This window comes from Sorex araneus, chromosome 9 (genome assembly GCF_027595985.1).
Source record: "Sorex araneus isolate mSorAra2 chromosome 9, mSorAra2.pri, whole genome shotgun sequence".
Taxonomy (NCBI): domain Eukaryota; kingdom Metazoa; phylum Chordata; class Mammalia; order Eulipotyphla; family Soricidae; genus Sorex; species Sorex araneus.
In genome coordinates, this window is record NC_073310.1 from 58,486,266 (window position 1) to 58,512,686 (window position 26,421).

At 44.1% G+C, this 26,421-nt stretch overlaps 1 protein-coding gene across 5 annotated transcripts in view; it reads right to left on the bottom strand.

The window, feature by feature from the left end:
* Positions 1 to 3,471: 3,471 nt before the first annotated feature.
* The window catches only part of MLLT10 (MLLT10 histone lysine methyltransferase DOT1L cofactor), a 116,077-nt gene continuing 93,127 nt past the window's right edge, over positions 3,472 to 26,421 (bottom strand). For 4 of the 5 annotated variants that reach the window (XM_055147189.1, XM_055147186.1, XM_055147187.1 and 1 more), the window contains 9 exons: positions 18,448 to 18,565; positions 17,057 to 17,129; positions 14,015 to 14,169; positions 12,107 to 12,295; positions 11,245 to 11,333; positions 10,763 to 11,115; positions 9,417 to 9,513; positions 7,652 to 7,861; positions 3,472 to 5,145 (listed from right to left, as the gene is read on the bottom strand). In XM_055147189.1, coding sequence (XP_055003164.1) covers positions 5,101 to 5,145; positions 7,652 to 7,861; positions 9,417 to 9,513; positions 10,763 to 11,115; positions 11,245 to 11,333; positions 12,107 to 12,295; positions 14,015 to 14,169; positions 17,057 to 17,129; positions 18,448 to 18,565 — 1,329 coding nt within the window. In that variant the 3' untranslated portion in view covers positions 3,472 to 5,100. The remainder of the gene's footprint in view (positions 5,146 to 7,651; positions 7,862 to 9,416; positions 9,514 to 10,762; positions 11,116 to 11,244; positions 11,334 to 12,106; positions 12,296 to 14,014; positions 14,170 to 17,056; positions 17,130 to 18,447; positions 18,566 to 26,421) is intronic. The other variant, XM_055147188.1, reaches the window with a different exon arrangement.

Consider the following 26,421-nt stretch of genomic DNA (forward strand, 5'->3'; position numbering starts at 1 on the left):
GGGTCTGAATTCTTGCACACGGCTGACAGTTGCTGTCATTTGGCAGTTGATGTGGCATCCCAGTTCAAATAACTAGAGCAGTGACTGGAGACTGTTATCACATGTACTCAAAAACATACGTTCAGGACACACACAGAAATCTCGGACCCGAGCAGCCTGCGGCAGAGATGGCCCGGGACTTTGCAATAGGCCTTCTCCGCTGGGCCGCTCCGGACGGGGACAGCTGTCGCCCCACCGCCTGCCTCTGAGCTCCAGCGGGCGCCATTTTCTGGAAGCCAGCAAGAAGCACCAGCTCCCACGTGGCCACGATCCAGAGAAACACAGGAAACTCGGACACGAGCAAACTGCGGCAGCAATTTCTTCAGATCCTAATTATTAAAATCTTAGAATTCCTAAACATCATATTCATAACAAGCAATGCAAAGCACATTGTCTAGCAATTGTATTTCCGGCAGATATAAGGGGAGGTAGGGCTGGTCTCAAAATATCGATAACTAAAGTAGAGAAAGAATACCTTGCAAATTGTCTGCCACACAGACAGGGGGAGGGACGGGGAAATACTGGGGGTCTTGGTGGTGGAAATCAGTTTGATCAGTGGAAGCAGGAGCCTAGCGGGCAGGGCGTTTGCCTTGGTGGCGGAAAACGTGCACTGGTGAAGGGATGGGTGTTGGATGACTGTATGATGGAAGTTCAAACATGAAATTTTTGTTACTGTTAAAAACAAAACCAATTCCAGCCAGTTGCTGTGCGGAGAGAATCCAGCTGTGCTGGGCCGGCGCCGCCCACCTGCTCGAGCCTGGCGGCCGCAGCGCAACACCCCACACCCGGCTGCAGCGCAGCGCAGGGCCCTCTGGAGCAGAGCGCCCCCGCGGGCCGAGCGGAAGGAGCGACACGGAGCCGCTCAGTGGCCTTTTGCCGGTGGACGCCCGGGTGTGACCCCGAGGACGGGGGTCCCGGGTCCTGTGCCGCCAGACCCCCGAGGCCCAGCACATTGCCTCGTGTGGACCGGGGCCCCGTGTCCGTCTCCCTGGCGGAGCCCATGCTCCGGGACTCACCCAGGCCACAGAAGGGTCCGTTCAAACTGTCCCACTTCTGAGACACCCGAGAGAGACCGGGGTCCCTTCCCCAATTTCTTCAGAATTATAAAGGCCCAAAAGACACTAAAGAGGCCTTGGACCCATCGATGGAAGAGCTGTGGGGCGCCTGCCTTGCGTGTCGCCGACAGAGGCAGACCCCCACCCCCCTTTGGTCCCACGCCCCTCCGCGAGGGATCCCTGAGCACAGCGTCAGCCTAAGACCACCAGGTGCGGGCACCAGACAGCACAGCAGGTAGGTCGCTTGCCTCACACCGGCTGACCTGGGATCAACCCGGCACCTCATAGCACCCCCAGCCCACCAGGAGTGACCCCTGAGCACTGCTGCGTAAGCACCCCCGCCCAAAAAAAATAAAGCTGGGAAGGGAGGGTGGCTCAGTGCCAAGATTATTTGCAGGGCCACGATCCCCCGCTCCTAAAAGTTAAAAATAAAAAAGCGGGGTGTGAAGTAGATAATATACTTTTTTACTCCATGTTTAAGAAACTAGAGGGAAAACCACCAAAGTTAGGGCATAATAAAGATAACAGGACAGAAAAACCACAGAAAAGATGACTAAATCGACAATTTGTTTCTTTGAAAAAGAAAAAAACTAGACCTTTTCAACTAAGGGGAAAAGGTCCAAATCAGAAAAATTAAAGAAAAATTTACAGACTGACCCACGCTCTTCCGCTTAGATTAAGGACAAAGGCCCCCATTCCACCACACAGAGATATTGACGCCCGTAATGGACTCTATTCTATACACCACCAACTCAAGAATAAAAAATTTTAAAATTCTAAGAAACATTAAACCCAACCAAACAGTTTTAATAAGGAAATCAATTTAATACTGGATGACCAATAAGCAATCAATGAAGACAAATGCAAACCAGATGATGTAACTGATCAATTTTACCAAACATTTAAAGAATTAAGGCCAATCTTTCTCAAACTCTTGCCAAAAAGCCAAACCATAGGGAACACTCCCAAACCCATTTTATGAGGCCAGATACCAAAGTCAGAAAGACACTCCAAAAAATCATGCCATTATTCCTGATTAACATCTACGCAGGATTTCTCAGTAAAAGAGCAAACCAAACTCAACAAATGAAAACGTTCATTCACCACAGATTTAACTCTGGGATGGCTCATCATACCCAGTAAAATACATCATATTCATAGCATAAAAATTTTCTAGCCATAAAAAAGAAAGAAAAAAATTTGAGCCATATGATTATTTCAAAAGACACACTATCTGATGAAATTCATTAGACCTAATATGCACTTAGGACAAAAACTAACAAGTAATTGATAGGACAGCAGGTAAGGTGTTTGCCTCACATGCAGCAGAAGGGGGCTCAAACACCAGCATCCCACAGGGTCCCCCGAGCCCGCCAGCAGTAATTCCTGAAGGCAGCTGGGTGTGGCCCCAAACAAGAGAACATACCTGCCTGTAAGAAATGGCCAAAGCCTGAAAGCTGGTTTCCCCCCCACTTTGCGGGTGGGGAGTGGCCCCTCAGACAGTGTCACCCCGACCCTCAGGCAAGCTCAGCCACTTAGATTCAGGACCAGGGCGCCATTCTCACCACTCCTCTCCGACACGGAATCCAGCAAGAGGAGGCAGAGCCCACAAGGAACAATAGAAGGAGCTGGGGAGAGCGCAGTGGAAAGGGAGCGCACCTTGTCCACATGTTCGATCCCCGCCACCCTAAGCCCGCCAGGATTGATCCCTGAGTGCAGAGCCAGGAGTCCAAGCATGCCAGGTTCGGCACTGTAGCACTCTATCACTGTCATCCCATTGTTCATCGATTTGCTTGAGCGGGCACCAGTAACGTCTTCATTGTGAAACTAGTTGTTACTGTTTTTGGCATATCGAATACGCCACGGGTAGCTTGCCAGGCTCTGCCGTGCCGGCGGGATACTCTCGGTAGCTTGCCAGGCTCTCCAAGAGGGACAGAGGAATCGAACCCGGGTCAGCCGCATGCAAGGCAAACGCCCCACCCGCTCCAGTCCACCCTGACAGCATTCTGTGGGATCTAAAAAAATCAAACTCAGATCAAACATGTAGTTATAGAGCTGGCATGTGGGGTGTGTAAAAGGAGTGACGGAGGGTTGCAGGTACGACTCTCACTTGTAGGAAAAAGAGCTCAGGGTTCGAGGCATGAGGTGACTGAAGCTAACCCTGCTATGCGAACTACAGAGAAAAAAACAGAGGACACCAAAGAATTCTCAAAAAATGAAACCTTTTTTTCTTTCGGTGATATATGATATGATGGATGCCAACTAAACTTACAGTGGTAATTTCACTCATGTAAGTGAGATCATCTGGACTCCTGGAGTTACATATTGCCAAATAGCAATTACAGCTCAATAAAATGGGTGGATGAATGGCACAGAGTTATAAACATTATTAAATTTTATTAACAAAACCTTTGTACATTTTCTTTAATACATGTGGAATTTTACATCTAGGTAAAATAACAACACATTCAAAATTTACCATTTATACAAATTGTTACAGAATAACAACCAGTGGGTTAATAAGTAAAATAAACCACACCGATTTTTTAATTATCTACAAAAGATTTGACTTTCTTTAAAATTCCCCTGAACATATAAAAATAAATTAATTTTACTTTTCAATTAAATCTACCAATTAGAAATATTACAAATCAAAATATCAATGTTATTTATGAATTTTCACAATACAAAACAGATTCACAAAACCTTATTTACAGAAATGAGGTAAGAACTGTGCAATGTTTAACCAAGAGACATATTGCAGAATTAACATGTTCTTCCAGCTAAGTACACAGTGGAGGTCTAGTCACAGCTGGATCTTTTCCACTAATAATTCACACGTGTCAGAACAGTCCAGCGACTGCGTCCCCGATGGTTTCGTGTCTCTGCTGCCACTCTGTCACCCCGGGAGTGTGGCGGCCTGAACGGGAGGAGCTAGACCCTGGCTCTCACCTGTTTTCAGGAACTGTAGCGATGACGCACTGTCAGTAGCAACCTTACTGTTTGTTCCAATTCCTACTGAATCTACTTCTATTTCTTGTGACTCATTAGTGGAGAAACACCCAGGTACTGATTTGCCTGAGCTATCTACAGTGGCATAGAAAGTTTTCAGTGAAGGCAGAAGCAGGGGAAGGCTGCTGGCGCCACGCGACTCGCCCTCCTCTGCACGGACTGACTCTCGTGAGCTCGGCTGGCCAGAGCCGCTTCCACACAATGGACATAACAGGCACTTGATCAAGGCCGGACCCTCCCGGCAGACCCCAGAGTGGCCCCCTTTCTGAAAGAAGTCTTCCGCTTTGAACTGATCTCCCCAGCAGCCCTTAGAACTCATTTAACTCAAGGTTGCTTAAAAATATGGGTCGGTCATAACACTTTTTTAAAAATTACATTTAGCATAAGCAGACATTACCATCCTACTTGATTACCAACATTGGCCATATCCCATTAAAAAGGAAATTTTACAACAAAGATTGCCAAGTCCCAGTTAACAACCTATTTATTTGCAATATTTAACCAATAAACCTCCAGTAGGATCGGGCAGTTCCTTAAAATGCAAGATTTGACTGTCAGAGCAAGCATACTATAACCCAAATAAAAGATCATATCTCATATTCCAACTTGCACAATAAAATCAAATAGTTTATAAGTGGATTGAGACTTTAGTTTTGCTTTTCATCTCTCCCATTCAGAACAAATTCAGTTGTGCACCAACTATATTAAATTTCTCTTAGGTTGACGAACTCATTGCATGTAAAGTATTTCATCGATAAAAGTTACTTATCAAATTTTCTTTTAAAGTTCAAAAAAATATGGGTGGTAAGGGTGTGGGGATAAGGGAATTTCATTTCAGTGCAATAAAGCAACGAGAAATTAATCCAAGCCATACAAGAACGTCCTTGCGGCGAGTAACTCTTTGTTGTGCAGTTGGTCTCTCCAGGTGTGGCCGGAGCACCGAGCACCAGGGAAGGGCGACGCAGCAGAGGCCGTTTCAGACACTTCTCCAGGGTCAACTTTTCTCTTGAGCTACAGGCCCAGTTTTATCACTAAGTCTCTGCAGTGGAAACAAAGTCAGATGCATTAACTAAATGAGTGTTGGGCCCTCATTGAGTTAATCTCCTCTGAAATTAGAGCTGAGATAAAAAAGATGATACATGAGATTCTTTTTCCTACAGGTTGGCATGGCTACTTGTAAGCCATGAAAAGACAAATGGGCTGGCAAATACTACAAGCAGCTTGGCAACCTCAAACAACAGCAAATACAAGGGCACGTCCAGCAGGAGTAAGGCCATGAGACGCAAGGGCGCGTGGCACGTGGAGACCCAGGCCAGTTTGATCCCTGGCGCCACAGTTCTGCCAGCACCTAACCAGACCGGCCCTACCACCACTAGGTTCAGCTCAGAAACAAAGGAACAAACAAGAAATACATGTATTCACAGCAGTAGTAACACGGTCATCTAGAAAAAAAAAATTTACTAAAAATATTAAGGACATGAGACCTGATTCCACATTTGTGATTCCACATTCGCTACATATTTGTCCTTGGTAGGGGGAGGACTGAAGGAGCCAGAGAGGAGATGGGGAGAATGAGAGGATGAGGGGTGGTGGGGGAGGAGGGGAAAAGGGAGAGAGGGAGGGCGAGAGGGAGGGGGAGGAGGAGGTCCTAATCCTTCATTGTTTCAGTTTGGGGTTGGCACTGCTCGGGAAACTGGGCTGTGGCAAGGATGAGAGGCGACTCCCTGCATGCAGAGCATGTCCTCCTCCGACGCGATTCTCACTCTAAGACTGAAGCCACACATGCCGCTGGATCAAGCAAACCGTACCCTGGCAAAGAGCAGGGGCCTCAAAAAACTTATTCCTGGCCTTACTTGTCATCATTACTTAATTCTCAGCTTATTTATATTATTATTGTGAAATTTTTCTATTAAAAATATATTTTAGGGGCTGGAGAGATAGCACAGCGGGTAGGGCGTTTGCCTTGCACGCGGCTGACCCGGGTTCGATTCCCAGCATCCCATATGGTCACCCAAGCACCGCCAGGAGTAATTCCTGAGTGCATGAGCCAGGAGTAACCCCTGTGCATTGCTGAGTGTGACCCAAAAAGAAAATATATATATTTTATAGGGGGTTGGAGCTATAGCACAGTGGGTAGAGCTTTTGCCTTGCACACAGCAGACCTGGGTTCGATTCCCAGCATCCCACATGATCCCCCAGCACCGCCAGGAGTTATTCCTGAGTGCAGAGCCAGGAGTTAACCCCTGTGCATGGCCGGGTGTGACCCAAAAAGCAAAAAATACATATACTTTTTATGCTGTAAATAGTTTAGGGACATTTAGCTTGCAACTCAATTTTTAACAAGAAAAAAAAAACACGAAAAATAGCACAAAAAATATTAAATTAATACTGAATCACTGAAAAACCCCATGTCAGCAAAAGCATGGCAAATTAAGTCTGCAATAATGAGTTTTCACTACTAGGAGTCAGAGATACTGGGGTAAAAAAAGGGCACCGAATAGTAATTTAAGAGAAAACAAAAAACAAAACACACTAACACTCTGAAGCTAGAAAAGCACAGCGAGGAGCAGCCTCGGGCCCGTAAGAGCAAGCGGCCTCTGAACACTTTCTGCCCGCTGTGGCTCCAGCGGCCATCTCCGCCCAGCCAGGAGCCGCACGCTAACAGGCGGCAGGCGGCGACCCAGACCGAAATTCAGGGGAGATGCTTCTACTCCAGGAGGGTCAACCTAATTGAAGGGGGAAGTTAACAGAAAGAAAGAGCCCGGAAAGCCTGCTCCTGTTTAGGATGCGACTGCAGGGCCACTGGGAAGCGACGGTCGCTTGTACACGCAAAGAGGAAGATGAAATTGACTAGGACTTAGATCCAATTAGTAAGAAATTGAGAGTACATTTCAAATGTGATTATGCGTTGCTCTCTTATGATGAATAATCCAGTAAAATAATTGGATTCCTGGAAGTTCATACATTAAATTTATTGTAAATATAATTCAATGTTATATATTATAAATTAACTGGACTGGTTCTACAATAAAAAACAATTATTGATCTTTAAAAAGCAGCAACAACTGGGCCACAGTGATAGCACAGCAGGTAGGGCATTTGCCTTGCTTGCTGCCGACCCCAGTTTGATCCCCAGCACCCCATCTGATCCTCCAAGCAATGCCAGGATGATTCCTGAGTGCAGTCAGGAGTAACCCCAAAGTACTGCAGGGTGTGGCCCAAAAGCCTAAACGAGAAAAAAAGCAGCAACTATTACCTTTTGATTGGTCTGTCCCGTACCCATTTATTATAACTAAAACATCGTTTCACGTTGAAAACTGTTGACTGTGGCAACAGTCAAAAATCTCACGTGGCAGCCAAACTGGCTTAGGTTCTGTGTGTTTCTACTAACCACCTTCTGAAACAGCCGGCTCAAAGAATAAATTATCGAGAAGAATACTACTTCTAGAAAATAAGTGAGAGGCTACTGAGAGAAAACAATTGTGGACGAACGGATGCAATTCTTTTCATCATTCCAGCAGCTGGGATCAAGCAAAGCTACTCACCGCTACTTTCTGACTGGCGTTGTCGCTGTGGATGGTCAGGAAGGGATTGGAGCTGGCGGGGTGCAGTGGTGGGGCCTGAGTCCCTGCGAGCAGGTTGTTGATGGGTATCTGTGTCGGTCCAGGGATCTGCAGCTGCTGCAGTTCAGGCTGGTGGTGCTGCTGGTGGTGATGCTGCTGCATCAGCTGATACAGAAGGGCCTGATGTTGCTCCTCAGGGGAAAATATGAAGTTATCAATCACAGAATTCACCAGCAGGAAAGCCTGCCTTATCTGTTTTCTTTCTTAAAATTAGATATTTAGCAAGTACCACCTTCATACTCCTATGTCAGAAAATGAATAATTCATCTGGAAAAATCCGATGGACTATATAACCATCGACCATAAATTGTTGATATCATTAATGAATCGCTTATCTTCAAAATATGGCAAACATAGGAGATCCCTATGCAAATTAGCTTGTCCATGATGTTCAAGAACAACTTAGAGGGGGCTGGAATGATAGTATTTTGGGTAAGACACTTTCCTTGCATGAACCCATGCTGGGTTCAAGTCCTGGCATTCCAATTGGCCCCAAGCACTGCCAGGAGTTAATTCCTGAGCATAGAGCCAGGAGTAACAACAGAGCACTACTGGATATAGCCCAAAACCAAAAAATAGACTTTAGAACATACTTTTGTGAGCCAAACACAAAATCTGGGAATTATAAATTCTGGGTGCTGTAAAGTTCTCATTTATATGAACAGAAACTGAGTCTTGAATCAGCAATCGCATACTCTGAGGGCTTCCTATGTGTTAGAATCTATTCACAGACACTTCTCTTTCTTTTTGTGCACTATGGGGCAAGGGGAATAACCAACAAGCATGCCAGAGTCTGATCACTGCCAGGAGAAACCATTATCTGGAAGCGACTGGCTGAGCAGCTCGCATGTGGGCTACACAAAAACATGATCTACAGGTCAAGGAGCACTGTGCCAAGAGAGCAGCGGGGACAGAGAGCAGCAACGCTGGCCCCGAGATGGACTATGTGCACAGACTGTGACAGCACAGTGAATAAGGCTTGCATTAAGCCCCCCGGGGTTCGATCCCTGGCAGTCCATATGGTTGGTCCCCTGAGCCGTGCCAGGAGTGGTCCCTAAGCCCTGCCAGGTGAAAGATGAAAAAGATGCCTGAGCTGGCTGCTCTCCCACAAGGGTACGACAGCACCACCCAGCACATGCTGCTACTTGAAAACCTAAAGCATGTCAGTTCCCAGTATCACTGGCTAACCTGGATGAGGACAAACCATTTGGGGATCCTGTCTCCCTCCATAGTGGTAAACCATGCCCATGCTCAATTCCAGTTTCTTTAGATTCCCACTCACAAACCTTTTTTGCCTGAGAAATACAATACAGTCACGTACTGCCAGAAAAATACCTCTGGTTCATTATGCAGTTAACACTGAACTAAGTTGTGATCACTGCATAAGCCTTTTGCTGTTGCCAACATTTCTGTAGTCTTCACATTCAGTTACACAAACATACATGGGGTTGCCATCAAACAAATGGTTCAGATGCTGGGACTGGGGCCGGAGGCAGTAAAGGAGGGAAGACAGTAGCCATGAGCACTGTGCTGACCCAGGCTCAACCCAAGGCACCACCAGGAGTAACCCCAAAGCCCCCTCCCCGGCCCCAATAAAGAAAGTGAATCTGAGAAAACTCAGGCTTTAGATGACTTAATTCTAATTCAAAATAAAATACTATTAAAGGAAAAAAAAAGAAGAACTTACTGGTGTTAGCTGCTGAGAATTCAGCAACTGCTGAAACTGCTGTTGATGGAGAAATATTTGTCTCTGCTGGTCGGAAAGTAATCCTAGTCCTGAGGCACTGAAAAATGATGAAGAGTCTTACTTTCAACTGTGAATCTTTAATGCTTTTAAATTTCATTTTTAATAAGTTTTTAATCACAACATTGAAAACAGTGATGAGTTTACATGCGCATGCGTATATGCACATGTGTGAGGCCCCACAAGAATTCACTGCTGGGAAACATTCTTTATCTTAAACCCAGCAGACACGCCACTGTTTCAGAAGAGAGAAAGTTGCATGTTCAGAACATGCCCATATAATGATCTCATCATGCAAGAGTGATGTGACCTGTACTAAGTAACATACTTTTGGACAAAGAACCTAAACATACAACTAATGATTTTTAAATGATGCAGATAGTAAACTTAAACATCAACAAAAATCGCACCAGAAGCGAAGTTCACTAGCATTCACTGCAAATCCATTTAAATGATTTATTCTTCAAAAATATGTTTAGTAACAACATGGCTCAAGCCTTCTTCTTTTGAACAAACATTCAAACAAAGTTCTAGCACAAAGATACAGTATGTCTCCTTGAGAATTACCTGATCAGATAAATATTCAACTTTCATTCTCTATCAAAATCTTTGATTACAAAGTTAACAAAATCACATAGGCGAAATTTGAGAAACCAATATTCACATGGTCTTTGTTACAATGTTACCTTTCCTCAGAATTTATGATATACATAAAGGCAATCCAGTTACTGGTGCACGCTCGAGGAAATCAATGAGCAGTGGGATGACAATGACAGTGGTAAAGGCAATAAGCAGAAGCTGGAGCAACAGTATAGCAGGTAGGGTATTTGCCTTACATGTGGCCGACCTGGGTTTGATTCCCAATATCCCATATGGTCCCCTGAGCACCGCCAGGAGTAATTCCTGAGTGCATGAGCCAGGAGTAACCACTGTGCATCACTGGGTGTGACCCAAAAAGAAAAAAGGGAAAAAAAAACCCGCAATATTCAAGGGAATAAGAAAAATTAGCATTTAAAAATAGGCATCACAGATCAAGACTAAAAATTCCAGCACAGGAATATACCTAACTCTTTGATGATGATAAAGTGAGTAATTAAACTTCAAAAATAAATATATTTAGTTTAAAAGCTTCGTGGATTTCATTTTCTCATTTACAACTAAAGGAACAGACCGATCCCCATGATCCCCATGATCCCCACTCCCCCCCCCCCCCCCCCGCCCCGCCAAACACAGACACACAGGTGCTGGCTGCAATGAGGCCCCCTGAGATATTTAAGGAAGTTTCTTACCTGTTTGTCAGTGTGGCTGGCATTGGATGTGTTGCATTAGGTGGTACAGTTGTGTGGGTGAGGGGGGTAGGATTCTGGGATATTGTAACAGGCGTCTGAATGACCCCATTCAAAGCTCCTACAATGCCATTAATTGCCAGTTGGTTACCTGGCAGAGCGCCAATCATTCCACCCACTCCAGGAATGGTGGGTGTTACAGTTTGCATTCCACTGGCCAGCGCGCCCACCGCCACGCCATTGACCTGCTGAACGGCGGCCACTCCGGAGCCCGGCTGGGCGGGACTCTGCCCTGCAGGGGGGGGAGTGGAGAGGGCCGAGGAGCTGCTGGTGCTCTGTCCACTGGAGGTCAAATCCTACGGGAAGGGGGAACAGGCGTTTCAGTTGTAAATGACCCGCTTTTTAAATATCTAAAAGCCATTGAATGCAGTACTCAGAGGTTCCTCAGTGAGGCACAGGGATGAGACCTGCCACACCAAACTTACCTGATTTAACACAGGCAGAGAATTATCAGGCAAAAAGCTGTTTGCTAGATGGGGGCTTTTACTGCTACTCAAGGAATCCGTAGGAGGAGCTAGAATCACAAAAGACAGAAATCTTTTTCACTTCTTTAAATGGCATTACCCTTGAAAATAAAGGCTATCTATCTAAAAGCTTCCCCCGAAGCCCACATTAAAAACATTAAAATATTGGGGCTGAAGCACAGGGGGTAGGGTTGCATGGCGCTGACCTGGGTTCAATTCCCAGCATCCCATATGGTCCCCCCCAGCACCGCCAGGAGTAATTCCTGAATGCAGAGCCAGGAGGAACCCCCTGTGCATCACCGGGTGTGACCCGAAAAGCAAAAATTAAAATTAAAATATTAAGACTTGGGGGCCAGAGCGATAGCACAGCGGGTAGGGTGTTTGCCTTGCACGCGGCCGACCGGGGCTCGATCCCCGGCATCCCATATGGTCCCCCAAGCACCGCCAGGAGTAATTCCTGAGTGCAGGGCAGGAGTGATCCCTGAGCATCGCTGAGTGTGACCCAAAAAGGAAAAAAAAAAATTAAGACTTGCTCTTCCTTAGACCAGCATAAATAGAAAAATCTGTCTCGCTACTGACTGCAAAAGTTTTAAGTCAACACAGTAAAATCTATTGAAATAAATTTTATCCTTAAATGATAGACTATACAAGTCAGCAAATTCATGTCGATCAGTTCGTAGAATTAATTATGCTCACCAAAAGTAATCTATCAATTCGTTTTTACATCTGACATACTGGTGACCAACTCCTATCCAATTAATGAAAAATTAAGTCAGACTCTGTTCTACTTTCCTTAGATACAAATTCCTACTTTCACACTTACCAGTCTGTGCTGAAAACACGTGCATCTGATGGGACGGGCTGGGGTTGGTCGCTATGGTCGGGAAAGGCACTGAGAGCTGTGCATTCAGTAACTGAAGGCGTTCCTTTTTGGCAGTCAGGTTCTTAATCTGTTCCTCTAATCTCCGGTTTTCAACTTGCAGTTGGTGCAATGTCTTCAGCATCCCTAAAACTAGCAAGCATGGGGATGGCTCTTAGGCATGAAGGGGGCGGGTATGCAGAGCTCTACCTGCACAGGCATGCTGTCTTCAACTTGACGCGCTTTCGCTCCTAAATATTTACATGGGCATAAACATGCCGTGATACACTGGCACAAATAGCATAAAGGGAAACTTCTGGACAAGCCTTCCAGAAACCTGCCCTGGACCAACAGAACACCACCCTGCTTCAGGTCATTTCCGTTCTCAGAGGGACAAAATTAAGAACATTTTATTTCACAAAAAGGAAAGGAAATTTTAAAATCCCCAGAGCCTGAGACAGCTGCGGTGAAGACAGCAGGCCTCTCGGGTGGGGGCGGCTCGGACTGGCCGCTTCCCACACACCCCAGCAGGGAGCAGTGTGTGAGCGTGGCTGCCTCAGCTCCAACACTGGCCCATTCGGGCAGAGACAACTGCTCTGCGGACAGCACAAAGTGCAGCTTTTCTGCCAGGGTGATGGACACTTAGAAAGTTCCACGTATTAAAAAGTTGTATTTGTTTAACATGCCCTCGGGGCATTCCAAAGACAATTCACTGTTAGAGACACATATGGTCATTTCCCAAGGATTTAACTTTTATCCCTCCTCTTCAAGATCCCACAAAGGAAGCCTCGGCATACCCAAATGAGATGCAGCAACACTCCGCTAAACCTGTCCTCCAGCCATCATGTCTATAGAGGATTATCCTGAGCACATTTCCTCACAATCAGCTTTTTTTTTTTTGGTCAGGATTCCAATCATAACAATACCAATATATGGTACTTATCTGCTAACAATAAGCAAAACATTGCCATCTTCATAAAATGAAATACCAAAAACTTCTAGCAATACCTCCCCCAGCGCTCCCACCCTCAATTTCTTTTCTAACTTAGCACTAGGTCATTTCACCTAATCATACCTAAAGTAATATTGCTTTTCAGAGTCTTTCACTCATGCTACGCTCTAATACTTTAATTGGAGATATATTAAAAAGTAAATACTCCAAAGTAGCAAGTTGCCTTCCATTAAACCATCAGATATGTTTAATAGCAAGACTTAAAAAATTTGTACAATTACAAAATACCAATATCCTAACAATTTTAAACAGTCAATAACCAGTGAGAAAATGCTGAGTTGAACAATACTCTCTGCACGAGGAAAAACTAAATATTTGAGGTGATAGTTCCAAAGACTCCTCTAGCTGTGTGCTCTGGATTCACTTCTGACAGTGCTCAAGGAACACATGCCCAGGGTTCAAGCCCAGGTCTCTCAGCCCCTGAGCTTTCTCCAGCCACTTTTTTTTTTTTTTAGATCAAGACAAGAAGCTAAAACAAGTATATTCTCACTCCCATCCTACAGATGGGAAGCTACCATTCAAAGTGACCATTTATAAATAAATAAATAAATAAAAACTTGGGGGCCAGAGTGATAGCAGAGCCAGGAGTGACTCCTGTGCATTGTCAAGTATGACCCAAAAAGCAAAACAAAACAAAACAAAACTTGTCAATAACAGGTAAAGACAGGATTCAAGTTTGAGCAGTAAAACCTGCAGCAACTGAGCTATTGAAACACTCGGCTAAATTTTCTTTCCACACAACAACATGTTTCCTAACGATAAGGCTGCCCTGATGAAGTGATTTCTAAATCGGACCCACCTCTCTGCCCATTCACCAACTCACCTATTTCTCTCTTTAAAGACAAGAATGGAATACTTACTGTCACTAGGCGTACCCTGCTCCAGTAAAAACTGCTGTCCTTCACTCCACTGCCTCTCCAGAAGCTGCTCGATACTTGCTGCTACTGGAGGCAAATTTTCCAAACTGCTGTTGCCAGGCTGATCATAGCGAATCTGTAAGCTGCTTACAGGGGATCTGTGGAAGACATTAATTCTCAGGTCAAACAGAAGGGGCAGCTTCGGGGACTGTGCGCAATGATTTTCACATTATGCAGACCTGCTTCCTGCACGAGTGCTCCACAACCAGGCTGCCTACGCTGGAGGAAAGTGAAACCCATAATCTACCCTCAAATTTGGTCATCGTCCTTCTCAAATAGCAAAAGCAAGGAAATAGCAATAGCGGGCCTTACTTGATAATTAAAATTACTAGAAAATGAAAACATATAACCAATAATCTCTAAAACAGGATGCAAAGATGCTTGATAAAAGTTTGTAAGATTATGGGGCTAGAGTGATAGCACAGTGGGTAGGGCGTTTGCCTTGCACACAGCCGACCTGAGTTTGATTCCCAGCATCCCATATGGTCCCCTGCGCACCACCAGGAGCAATTACTGAGTGCAAAGCCAGGAGTAAGCCCTGCGCATCGTTGGGTGTGACCCAAAAAGAAAAAAAAAAAAAAAAAAGCCAAGCATTCTACCACTCTGAATGTATCAGAGAAACACTGCATAGCTCTAATGTAATAAGGATTTTTATTTACAGCCAAAAAAAAATTAAAAGGGTTTAATAATTTTGAAGGAGCTTTGTTATAAATTTTAAACGCTTCCTTGTAATTTTAATATTGAAAATGTATTAAGGAGTTTTATTAAGAGTAAGTACAAACCCAGTTCAAATAATTCAATTCAAGCCCATTCATGAAGTATTTCCAAAACATCTGAATTTCAAATAACGGCTTAACTCTCCCAAACAAGCACTACTTATGTTAAGATGAGCATACGGTGTTCTCATATACTTTTCTTGATCAATTACTAATTGGTACAAATTCTGGTCATCATAGTACACAGGTAAAGAACATTCCTGTTTCCAAGTGTCTCCACATGCAAACCTCACCACAACCTAGTGAGAATCAAATCCAGTTTACTGCCTCAATGTGTGCCCGTCCAGGAAGAGTGATGAGGATGCAGAGACTTCCCAGAGAAGGACAGAGCCAGGGCTCCTACAGGCAGGAGGACAACGCACCCGCAGGCCGTCACTGCCTTCACTGTCTTTGCAAAATCTCTTTAAATAAGCTTTTATTCCACATGTAAATATATGCTCTGCAGAAGCGCATCCTACTGCAAATAGTGTATTAAACAAAGATAAATTTAGATTAACACATTCTTAGTTGGTTTTTTTTTTTTGGCTTTTGTGGTCACACCCAGTCATGATCATGGATTATTTCTGGTGGTGCTCCAGGGCCCATATGGGATGCTGGTCACGTGCACAGCAAATGCCCTCCCCAATGCTCCCAGGCACCCCTCATGCTAATTTTTAAAGAGCAATATAAAGTTGGAAATGTATGCTAAAAATAATTTAGTAGTATCTGTCACTGTCATCCCATTGCTCATCAATTTGTTCAAGCGGGCACCAGTAACGTCTCTCATTGAGAGACTTATAGTTACTGTTTTTGGCATATCCAATATGCACGGGTAGCTTGCCAGGCTCTGCCGCGCAGGCTCGATACTCTCGGTAGCTTGCCGGGCTCTCCGAGAGGAGCGGAGGAATCGAACTCGGGTTGGGCACATGAAAAGCTAAAGCCCAACCGCTGTGCTATCGCTCCAGCCTGTGTCAAATTCCATTTGACTACCGAAAAACAAAGAAATATTAGGCAAAAATAGCACTTAAGGATGCTGAATCATTTCTGGATAGCTTACATGATATCTTCAGTTTAAAAGAACACAGAAATGCATTCTCTACAAAACATATGAACACAAATCCATTAGTTTTCTTCCCTTTTGAAAAAAGTGAAATAGTACAGAAAAGTACAGAATAAATTATAGATTTATCAAATGATGTTACCAGATTCCAAGTTCCAATAGAATACTTTAAGCATAATTCAATAAACAAATAACTTTTGTTTCATGTGGGAACTATACAAGAAAACAGCACTACTAAATAACAGTCTTCTTTAATAGATATTTTCAACTATATCACAGGACCACTGATATTCAATAAAGTAAGTAATCTATTAAAACTTTTTTTAAATTTTAAAACTGAAATTATTGGAGGGGGAACTCTAGAATGGTCTGAATGCCTCTCCTCTACATTCTTATACAATCTAGTACCATGCCTGAGGCCGAGTTTACAACATTAGGGAACAGAAAGAAAACTAGAAAGTAAAAGTAGGTGGAAGTAGAATGAAATGAGTAAAAAGATAGCTAGAATCTAAAGTTCCTTTGTGTTCTATAAAAGATGACATTATTTTTTTCCTCCTGTATTTGTAGTGAGAACAGAAAACTTGAAGAACTCAGAGAGTGTTTTCAGAGAAAAACAACCCTTTTCAGTAAAACCTGGTAAAATGTCTTGGTACAAAAAAATACAATCCCAAAGCTTTATTGACACATTCCATAGACTTTAACATGTTTAAAGTGCCTGGATTCTTTCACATAAAAGGGAAAATGTCACAAAATAATAAATCTGCTATACTTTTAATTCAAATAATTTTAAGAACGAGGAAGATTTTAGAGACGAACCACAAGGGTTTCATTTACTGACCAGGGAATTAAGAGTCAAAAAGGTTAAGTGCCATTGCCCACAGGGAGCTAAGGCTGGAGTGCCAAATTGGAGCTATAAAAGATTTTTAAGACTTACAAGTTTTTAAAAAATCACCCAAAGCACTACATTAATTTTACTAGCAGGTAAACATACAGCTGATGAAAACAAGAGTTCAAACTAATTGGAAAGTTAAGAAAAGGTTCGTCTCTTAAAAGCTCATCCGAGTTCTTCCTAGGCCGTGCAGCTCTACTTCCCTTCCATGGAAGGGCTGGGAGATACGGGGGCCCTACCCCGGACCCCTGCCTCCCCGTCGCAGTGTAAACAGCACTCACCGTGGTGAGAGGCTTCCTCGGGGGGAGCTTCCTCTGCCCACCAGGCTGCGGCTATTGTCTCCAAGATCTTGATCTGCAGTGTAAATATTTCATAGTTGATAACGGACTCACTAGATAAGAGGTTTTAAGTTCCTGTCCTGATTTTTCCCTAAAACACACACACCCCTTTATCGTATCTTTAGTCACTAGGACAGCAGCGGGTCTAGGGGTTGCTAATGTAGAACTGCTGAACTGTGGCGTGTGCGACGTTGTCCCTACACGTTTGTGTGGGTGTAGAAGGCCACGGATTATGTTCTGTTCTTTCATTCCTTTCAATTTTACAGCACAGAAGCGTGGTTTGCATTTGCAGTACCCTCCCCTCAGCCACTTTTAATTTCTACGGTTAAAGTAATGAATCACAGCTGTGGACAGCTAATCTGTATGCTTATCACAGCAAATCCTTACACTTTGTATTTTTTTTAACACTTTGCATCCCAACAAGTCAGAAACTACGAAATATATCACACTCAGTCAAACACTACGACTAAAAGGACATTGACTACGTGAATCCTCATACCAAAAATTAAGACACAAATATCCAAATTGACAAAAACAAGGAGGAACACAGAATTCTGTAATTAAAAAGAAGGAGAATCCTTAAAATATATTCCTTAGGTAAAGCCAAACACCTCTGCTTGAAAATAAGTTTTCTCTTATCCCCAGTTAAGGTTCCTCATAAAAGCCACCCTCTTTGGCCTTTCCAAGGCTGTCCTCCCGCTACTGTGAGTCAGGTAACCTCTGACCGTCGAAGGGAAAGACACGACTGACCCATTGGGGAGAACTGCTAAAGCCATTCCCTTCCCCCCAAACAGGCATGACTGCTTGGACATGTCAACAAATCCTCCAGGATGTAATGAAACAAAGCAAATCCAGGGGCTCATTAAAACAGTACAAGGGGCAAATGCTAAAAAATGTCAACTGGCAAAATTTCACAGGATTACTAAACACAGTAGAAATTCTCTAACAGGATTTAAACACACACACACACACACAAAGTTTGTGTAATGCAATTTCATGAATTATGCAAATGACGGTTTGGGCTATTCACAGAAAAGCCCAGTGTTGTGTTACTTCCATGGCGTGGAACTGAGGACTGCGCACATCAATCAGGAAAGTCACAGGAGACAGTGCTGCATTCCTGCTGCTGGCCAGGACATTTACATTTCAGACAGTAAAAGCACGTCACTATCTTGCCCAGTGCCGCTCACTATTTACTTCCAACTGTGATTGTTGCGGTCAGGGGAAAGAAGACAATTCTTTATTAACCGGATCTCTAGATTTTTCAAATAAAATGAACCCATGGAAACGGAGAAAGGAAGAATCTCAGAGTTGAAACGTTCTCAGAAACTTACCTGTCTGACTGTTTTCAGACTGAGACAGAAGGGCTGCCACTGACGAATTCGGATTTAATCTATTGCCATACACATGAGACGGTGCCTGACTAAGAGAAGATCCAGATAGGGGAGTTGCCTTTAACCAGAAAAACAGAACAAAACAAAAAACAAAAACAAAAAACAAAAAAACAAATGAATTCTATTTTAAAATATCTTAATGTTTTCCCTAATAGACCTGATATTGCCTCCAATCTCAGAACACAAGCTAAACAACCTGACTTTCTGAAGCGCTAATTTTAGTCTTACATGCTTTACTATTCTAATATTCCCACTCCAAAGTTACTTTAATTAACTACCATTTTTTTAAGAGACTGGTCTAATTAAAACTAACTACTTGTTTTAACTTCAAAGTATCAACTCCAAAGTATCTACACTAAAACCTAGTGACATACTAACCATAAGAACATATTAACTATTTAATCTTATTAACCCATTTCTAAAATAAGGGCAGGTAGACAACAGATGTCTAAGAAGTGCTTCAGTCTCATACATCACAGGCTGGCTAAGGAGGTCCAAAGGTCCGACGTGCAGTACTGTAACTCACAGAGGCATCAACACTTCAGCTGCTCACCTCTCATTAGGAAGACCAGCACACTATTTAGTTACATCCTATTTTGATAGACTTGGAAACCTTCTGCTTTTTCTGTGTTGTTTTATTTTTCTTTTAAAAGAAAGCAAACAGGCATCCCAAGTATGTTTTCTATACATGCAAGGCTCAACAAATCACAGCTCTGCCCTGACCCCATATAAGGCACTGTCTTTTGGCAGGAAGCCAGCGCTGACTGAAGAACTGGTCCAAAGTTTGTAATTCATTCATGTTACTAACCACAATTCTCAAGGCCTCTACTGGGACTTGTGCCAAACAAGCGAAAATGAACCCTTGAACAGATGAAGCCGAGACTGGCCAAAGTCTTGCGTAATCCGATGTAATAAAAATGCCTTCTTTGATGTGAATAATTTCTCCCACTTTCCAAGAATATTGTAACTTTTAAATGTGTCATTTTGGAAGCAAATCTCTTACACAAAAGACTATTACTCACAGAAGACTATGGACTAGCCTGAAATACTTTTCTGACATACTAGAATCTCAAATTTTAAAAGTAGATTTTGTATTCCTTTGCATGACTAAGATCAAACTTTGGTCACATGAAATCATCATAAGGTTATTTTAGAACAAAATTTTTTAAAATCATTTTTAGGAATTGAAGCACTTCTAATATAACGAAGCTATATAACAAGAATAAAAGATGTGGGGCTGGAGCGATAGCACAATGGGTAGGGCGTTTGCCTTGCACGCGGTCGACCCGGGTTCAATTCCCAGCATCCCATATGGTCCCCTGAGCACCGCCAGGGGTTATTCCTGAGTGCAGAGCCAGGAGTAAACCCTGTGCATCGCCAGGTGTGACCCAAAAAGCAAAAAAAAAAAAAAAAAAAAAAAAAAAGAATAAAAGATGTGGGACATTTTGACAAGTATAACTGCACACAGAGACCAAGATGACATAGTAGTTATAACAAGCAAACTATTACTGAGAATAACCTGTTTCTGGAAAGACTCACACCCTGACATTTTATGTGGCCTCTGGCCAACATAGTAAACACAGATATTAGACTTTACAATTCAAAGTCTCCATGAAGCAGAATTATGTCCTTCTTTTTCATTCACTCAAAGTGTATATTCCATACAGTTCATACTCTTTTGTTTTGTTTTGGGGGCCACTTGCACCTGAGTCCAGGGAATACACCCGGAGGGGCTCAGGAAACCATATGGGGTGCTGGAGACTGAATCCGGATCGACTATGAGCAAGGCAAGCACCCTACTCGCTCTCTCTCCAGCCCCCAGGGTTCATACTTCAAACATTAAGTTCATCTGGTCTAATACTGAATTTCATTTTCCTTACATTAAAAATAGGTTGAAATATCAGTAGGTTTTAAAGTCCTATTTAACAGTTACCTTGTCCTCAGTGAAAGTCATGATTCTGCCCTAAAGATTATACTAAACACCATGTATTTAGCAGCAGAATACATACAATTCACAAGTCATAAATAGACATAAAGCATTTCACCTCTCCCAAAGTCAACTACTTGGGAGCCACAGCAACTCATAATCTAACTTTAAAAGGCTACCTGGGGGGGAGGAGGGGAGTGCCAGGGGAGGCCACTTGACGTCGTATCCAGTCAAAGCAGGTAACGGGAGGGCACTGGGCACACAAACAGCTGAGCATACAGGGAGGCACGGGGCAATCCCCTAGGCAAGCCCAGAGACAGAGCACACACAGGAGGGGGTACAGCCCTAGGGAGCCCAGGGACAGAGGGGTGTGGGGGGACGGCCCTAGGGAGGCCCAGTAACAGAGCACCGAGCTGAGGGGACAGAGAGGCACGGGGCCAGGCCCTAGGGATGCCCAGCGAGAAAGCATCCAGCTGAGGGGACAGCGAGCACGGGGCTGCAGAGCAACAGAGCATCAAGCCCAGCTGCTGTTCGTAGGCCAGGAATACACACTGGAGACAACAGCACAGGAAAAAGAACAGCTACTGTCCACGGGAGGTGGGCAGATGGCGAGGGACAGGAGCAGGACACCACTATCTAGACGGAGCAATTAGGAGAAGGCGAATGACGGCTGAAAGGAGGACAGGACATTGGGAAGGGACCTGGATCCATCTACCTCATCCAGTTGTCTACGACAACTCCTGGCTCTGTGCTTAAGAATTACTCCTGGCGGTACTCAGGGGACTACATGGGGTGCCACAGACAGAGCCCGGGTCGGCAAATGCCCTTCCTGCTGTACTATCTCTCCAGCCACCCAAACTCTAACTTTTAAAAAGCATCTGAGGGGGCTGGTGCGACAGCACAGCGGGTAGGGCATTTGCCTGCACGCGGCCGACCCGGGTTCGATTCCCAGCATCCCATATGGTCCCCTGAGCACCGCCAGGGGTGATTCCTGAGTGCAGAGCCAGGAGTAACCTCTGATCATTGCCGGGTGTGACCCAAAAAGCAAAAAAAAATTTTAAAAATAAAAATGAAATAAAAAGCATCTGAATTTTGTATGTATTTCATAGAATTCTTACAATCCCACAGCTCAGGGGTAAATCCACTTGATCCCTAACAAGACCAAGGGCAAGACCAGCTGTTACTAGTCTCGAATACTACAATCTTACTTAGGTAGTAACTACACCTTAAAGCTACCCTGAACAAAGTATGTATTCTTTATTTAGACATAATTCTAGAAAGAGCAACCATCTATAAAACTACTTAGAAGCAGGGGCTGGAGCGATAGCACAGCAGGTAGGGTGCTTGCCTTGCACGCAGCCGACCCGGGTTCGATTCCCAGCATCCCATATGGTCCCCTGAACACCACCAGGAGTAATTCCTGAGTGCATGAGCCAGGAGTGACCCCTGTGCATTGCCAGGTGTGGCCCAAAAAAATCAAAAAAAAAAAAAAAAAAAAAACCCACAAAACCCAACTACTTAGAAGCAGAAAATAAATTAGAAAAGAAAGGAAAAGTGTCTGGAGGAGCTGGAGCAATAGCACAGCAGGTAGGGCATTTGCCTTGCACACAGCCGACCCAGGTTCAATTTCCAGCATCCCATAGGGTGCCTGAGAACTATAAGACTAAGTCATGAGTGCAGAGCCAGGAGCAACCCCTGAGCACCATCGTGAGTGAGTGTGTGTGTGTGTGTGTGTGTGTGTGTGTGTGTGTGTGAGAGAGAGAGAGAGAGAGAGAGAGAGAGAGAGAGAGAAATGACCTCTTTAGTTTAAATTTTATAAGTTTTATGAGCTCTCTTAATCTTTTCAAAAGAAGCTACTCTAGTTCAAAATACATTCTTTGAACAGGAAGGATTCTACCAAGAGGTTCCTAACTTCTCATTATAAACTTCTGTGGTCTCCAAACTATCTTACTTTCACTGCTACACATCAAGTCACTACAATAAAATATCCAAATGCAAAGCAGTTCAGCATAAGAACTGATTCGCATGGATAGTGTCATCTGAACAGAGCTAATTCACTTGTAGCATAATTCCAAATAGGGCAATACAAATTTTATAAAGATGGCAGGCAAAAGTAAAATAACTAGATTTGCTAAGTCTGGGGCCACAGCAGCAGGGCTCACGGGCTACTTGTGGCAGGTAGCTTCCCTGGGCGCCACCCCAGCATTAAGGCAGGAACACTGCCCATGCATTGCTGAGGGTCACAGCCCCGTGCTCCTGCGTACAAAGCATGCACAGTAGAGCTGGGCTAACTCCCTGGCCCTAGAAACACTTTTAAATCTCTGTGGTCCGCGTACAGCTCAGATTAAAATGCCATGTGTGTGACGCCCAGGGAACCCACCTAAAAACATACATGTATTTTGTCAGTACCACAATCAAGAAAGTGCCATTAGGGGCCCGAGTGATAGTAGAGGGGAGGGCATTTGCCTTGCACGCAGCTGGCCAGGGTTCAATACCCCATATGGTCCCCTGAGCCCATCATGGGTGAGCCCTGAGCACAGCTGCAGCCTCAAAACAAATGAAAAGAAAGTGATGCTGGTCATGGCAAGTACCAACATGGAGGAGGGGGACACACGTGCATGGCAGCACAGGGCACAAAAACCTCTCTAAGATGTCTAACTTTTATCAAGTGTCACAGAGACAAGCAGATTAGGTGTCTTAGCCAAAGGACGCCCTTCAAGAGTTCAACTTTCCTCAGTCTCTTCACGGGCAGAAACTCGGGAAGGAAGGAGGGGGGCGCTGTGCCGCCCGCATGGCTAGTGCACGCTGCTCGCCAGAGACCCGAGGTCAGTCCCCAGCAGCACAGTCGCCAGGCCGGGAGCCAGAGCAGCCTCCGAGCCACACGGGGAGTGGTCCCAAGCCCCTCGAAATGTTTTATGTATCTCCTAGACTAACTGACCTACAATACTAAAATAGCAAAAAGACAAATTATATTTCAGCTTGAAATTTTTTATACTGCCGTTAGCACACCTCTTATATTTTAAGAGTCTACTTATGACAACGGGCTGGCACGATAGCACAGTGGTTGGGCATTCGCCTTTCACGCGGCCGACCCGAGTTCAATTCCTCCGTCCCTCTCGGAGAGCCCGGCAAGCTAAGGAAAGTATCGAGTCTGCGCAGCAGAGCCTGGCAAGCTAACCATGTGTATTGGATATGCCAAAAACAGTAACAATAAGTCTCTCAATGAGAGAGGTTACTGGTGCCCGCTCGAACAAATCGATGAGCAACGGGATGACAGTGACAGTGACTTATGACAACATATGTTTAAAACACTGTCAACTGTAACAAAATTCTGAGGCATTTGGCTCATTCTGAAGTGGTTCGTTTTGTGGAAGGGGAAAGAAAACAGGCAGACTACTAAATTGTCTGAATCTCAAACTTTAAACTGAAGACTGTGTGGTGGAGTGATAGAACAGCTGGTAGGGTGCTTGCCTGCATGCAGCCCACCCCGTATGGTCCCCAAGCCCCAAGCCCTGCCAGTGATCCTGAGCGCAGAGCCAGGAATAAGCCCTGAGCAGCTCTAGGTGAGCCACCCGGCAACCCCCACATAAAAGAGCCACTATATATTTTTACAGTTTTTCTCTTCCTGAATACAAATATTTATTTGGGGTGTGTTGGGGGGGTGTTCAGGGGTTACTCCTGTCTCTGCTATCAGGGATCTCTCCTGGCGGTGCTCAGAGGACCATTCAGGGTGCGGAGACAGAACCCAGGTTGACCACATGCAAGGCAAGTGTACTCATTGTACTTCCTATTGCTCCAGCTCCCTCTTCCCTAAAATTTATAAAAACAAAATAATAAAGAAGAGAATACATATGGCTATTTGGAAAGGCATCTACAAAACCCCACCTTTGCAAATGCATCAGAGGTGAGTATGCAAGTGAGTACTTCATTCAGAATGGGATTCCCAAGGCATTAAGGACCAATGGGTGTGGCCAGGCCCCCATCCCCACACACAGACAAAAGAGAAAGCATTTTTCTAAATGTGCAATTAACCTGTCAGGAGTGTAAGTTGAACATTCAAATGAACTACAAGACATCCAACCCTACAAGACATTTAAGGCCAAAGAGATAGTACAGGGGTTAATGATCTCTCCTTGCCTGGAGCCCAGGCAAGAAGCTGGCCAGAAGCCAGAAGTCATCCCTGAGCATAATCAGGTGCAGCCCAACAACCAAGAGACAAAAAACAGATAAACAAAGGAAAACTCTTCAAAATCTTACCAAACTTCATTAAGTTCAGTGCTGATTTTTTTTAAATGCCAATTTCACACATACAATTTTTAAAAGCCTTTTCATTATCATTGTATCTACCACAAACCAAGCTTAACTTGACAGAGTGCTAAAACAGAAGATGTCTTTAATTTCTATCAGTAAAAATGGAGTTGGTAATAGTATTCCTTAGTAAGAACACTGACACTGGGGACAACTGTGTACAGCAAGGCGACAAACGTCATTCTCTAACCCCGCTCTGAACTATGAATAATCATGTTCTTCTAACAGACCCCATTTCTGTGTCAGCTACCACAAGTGAGGAATTCATACTACAAGTGTGGTGAGATGAAGCCAAGTGTGAACAACTTTCAGATCCCTTGGGTAGGGGGACTGTTAAAGCTGTCAGGTTCAATTGCATCAGTCCACATTATTCAATGCCCCAAATTGCTACCTAATTGTTAGGAGCTTAACATATTCAAAACCATTGTTTAGGCTAAAGCTGAAATGCCCCACAATTGAGTTTCTATGAAGTAGTAGGAGGGATTAAATAGTAGTTTAACCATCTCTGAACATTCATGATTGGACAACAGCACTGTGCAGAATATTCAATATTCTAAGCAGATTATCTGATTAATAACCAATCAATGTATCACATGTCTTGAGGGCAAAATTAACCCTAGAACTAAAGTGGCTACTAAAATAATTTAGGAGCTGGGAAACAGCCTTAGTCAACAGCTGAACCTTAAACAGCTAGAATTCACTCATCTATACTGAGATGGAATTATAAATTGAAACAAGGGGCTGGAGTGATAGCTCAGCGGGTAGGGCGTTTGCCTTGCACGGGGCCGACCCGGGTTTGATTCCCAGCATCCCATATGGTCTCCTGAGCTCAGCCAGGGGTAATTCCTGAATGCAGAGCCAAGAGTGACCCCTGTGCACCGCCGGGTGTGACCCAAAAAGCAAAAAAAAAATAAAAAATAAAAAATAAATTGAAGGAACTGCAGGTAGAGTGTAAGGAACTGCAGGTAGCATGTTTGTCTTGCACACACCAACCCAGGTTTGATTCCGAGCATCCGAAGAACAAGCAGTAGTAATTCCTAAATCCACAGCCAGGAGTAACACCTCAGCATTGCTGGATGTGCCCCCCCCAAATCAAAATTTTTTAAAAAGTCAAAAGTTTACTAAATATCACAAACCTTACAAGTCCATACACTAGTATTATTTTTAAAAGAAATAATTTTTGTGGGTTAGAGCGATAGCACAGCAGGTAGGGCGTTTGCCTTGCACACAGGCAACCTGGTTTCGATTCGCAGCATCCCATATGGTTCCCCGAGCACCGCCAGGAGTGATTACTGAGTGCAGAGCCAGGAGTAACCCCTTTGCATGCCAGGTGTGACCCAAAAAGAAAAAATAAAAAGTAACAATAATGGGGCAAAGAACCATGCTTATCTAATACTTATTTTGTATGTTTGTAGTCTGGAAGCCATACTGGAAGTACTCAGGGCTTGCTCCTGCACTGGCGGTGGGATCACTCCCAGTGTTGGGTATCACTGGTTTGTCCTTTCTCCCTTGCCACAGAGTTTGGGTTTATCTGGTAATAATCTCTAAACAATTCTAGACTACATTGGTATGTCCTGCTCCCCTTGCCACTAGGAGTTTAGGTATATCAGTCACTCCCATTCCTTTGTTTATCTGTAACCACTTCTACCAGTTTATCTGCTCTTCCTCTAATCAAACTC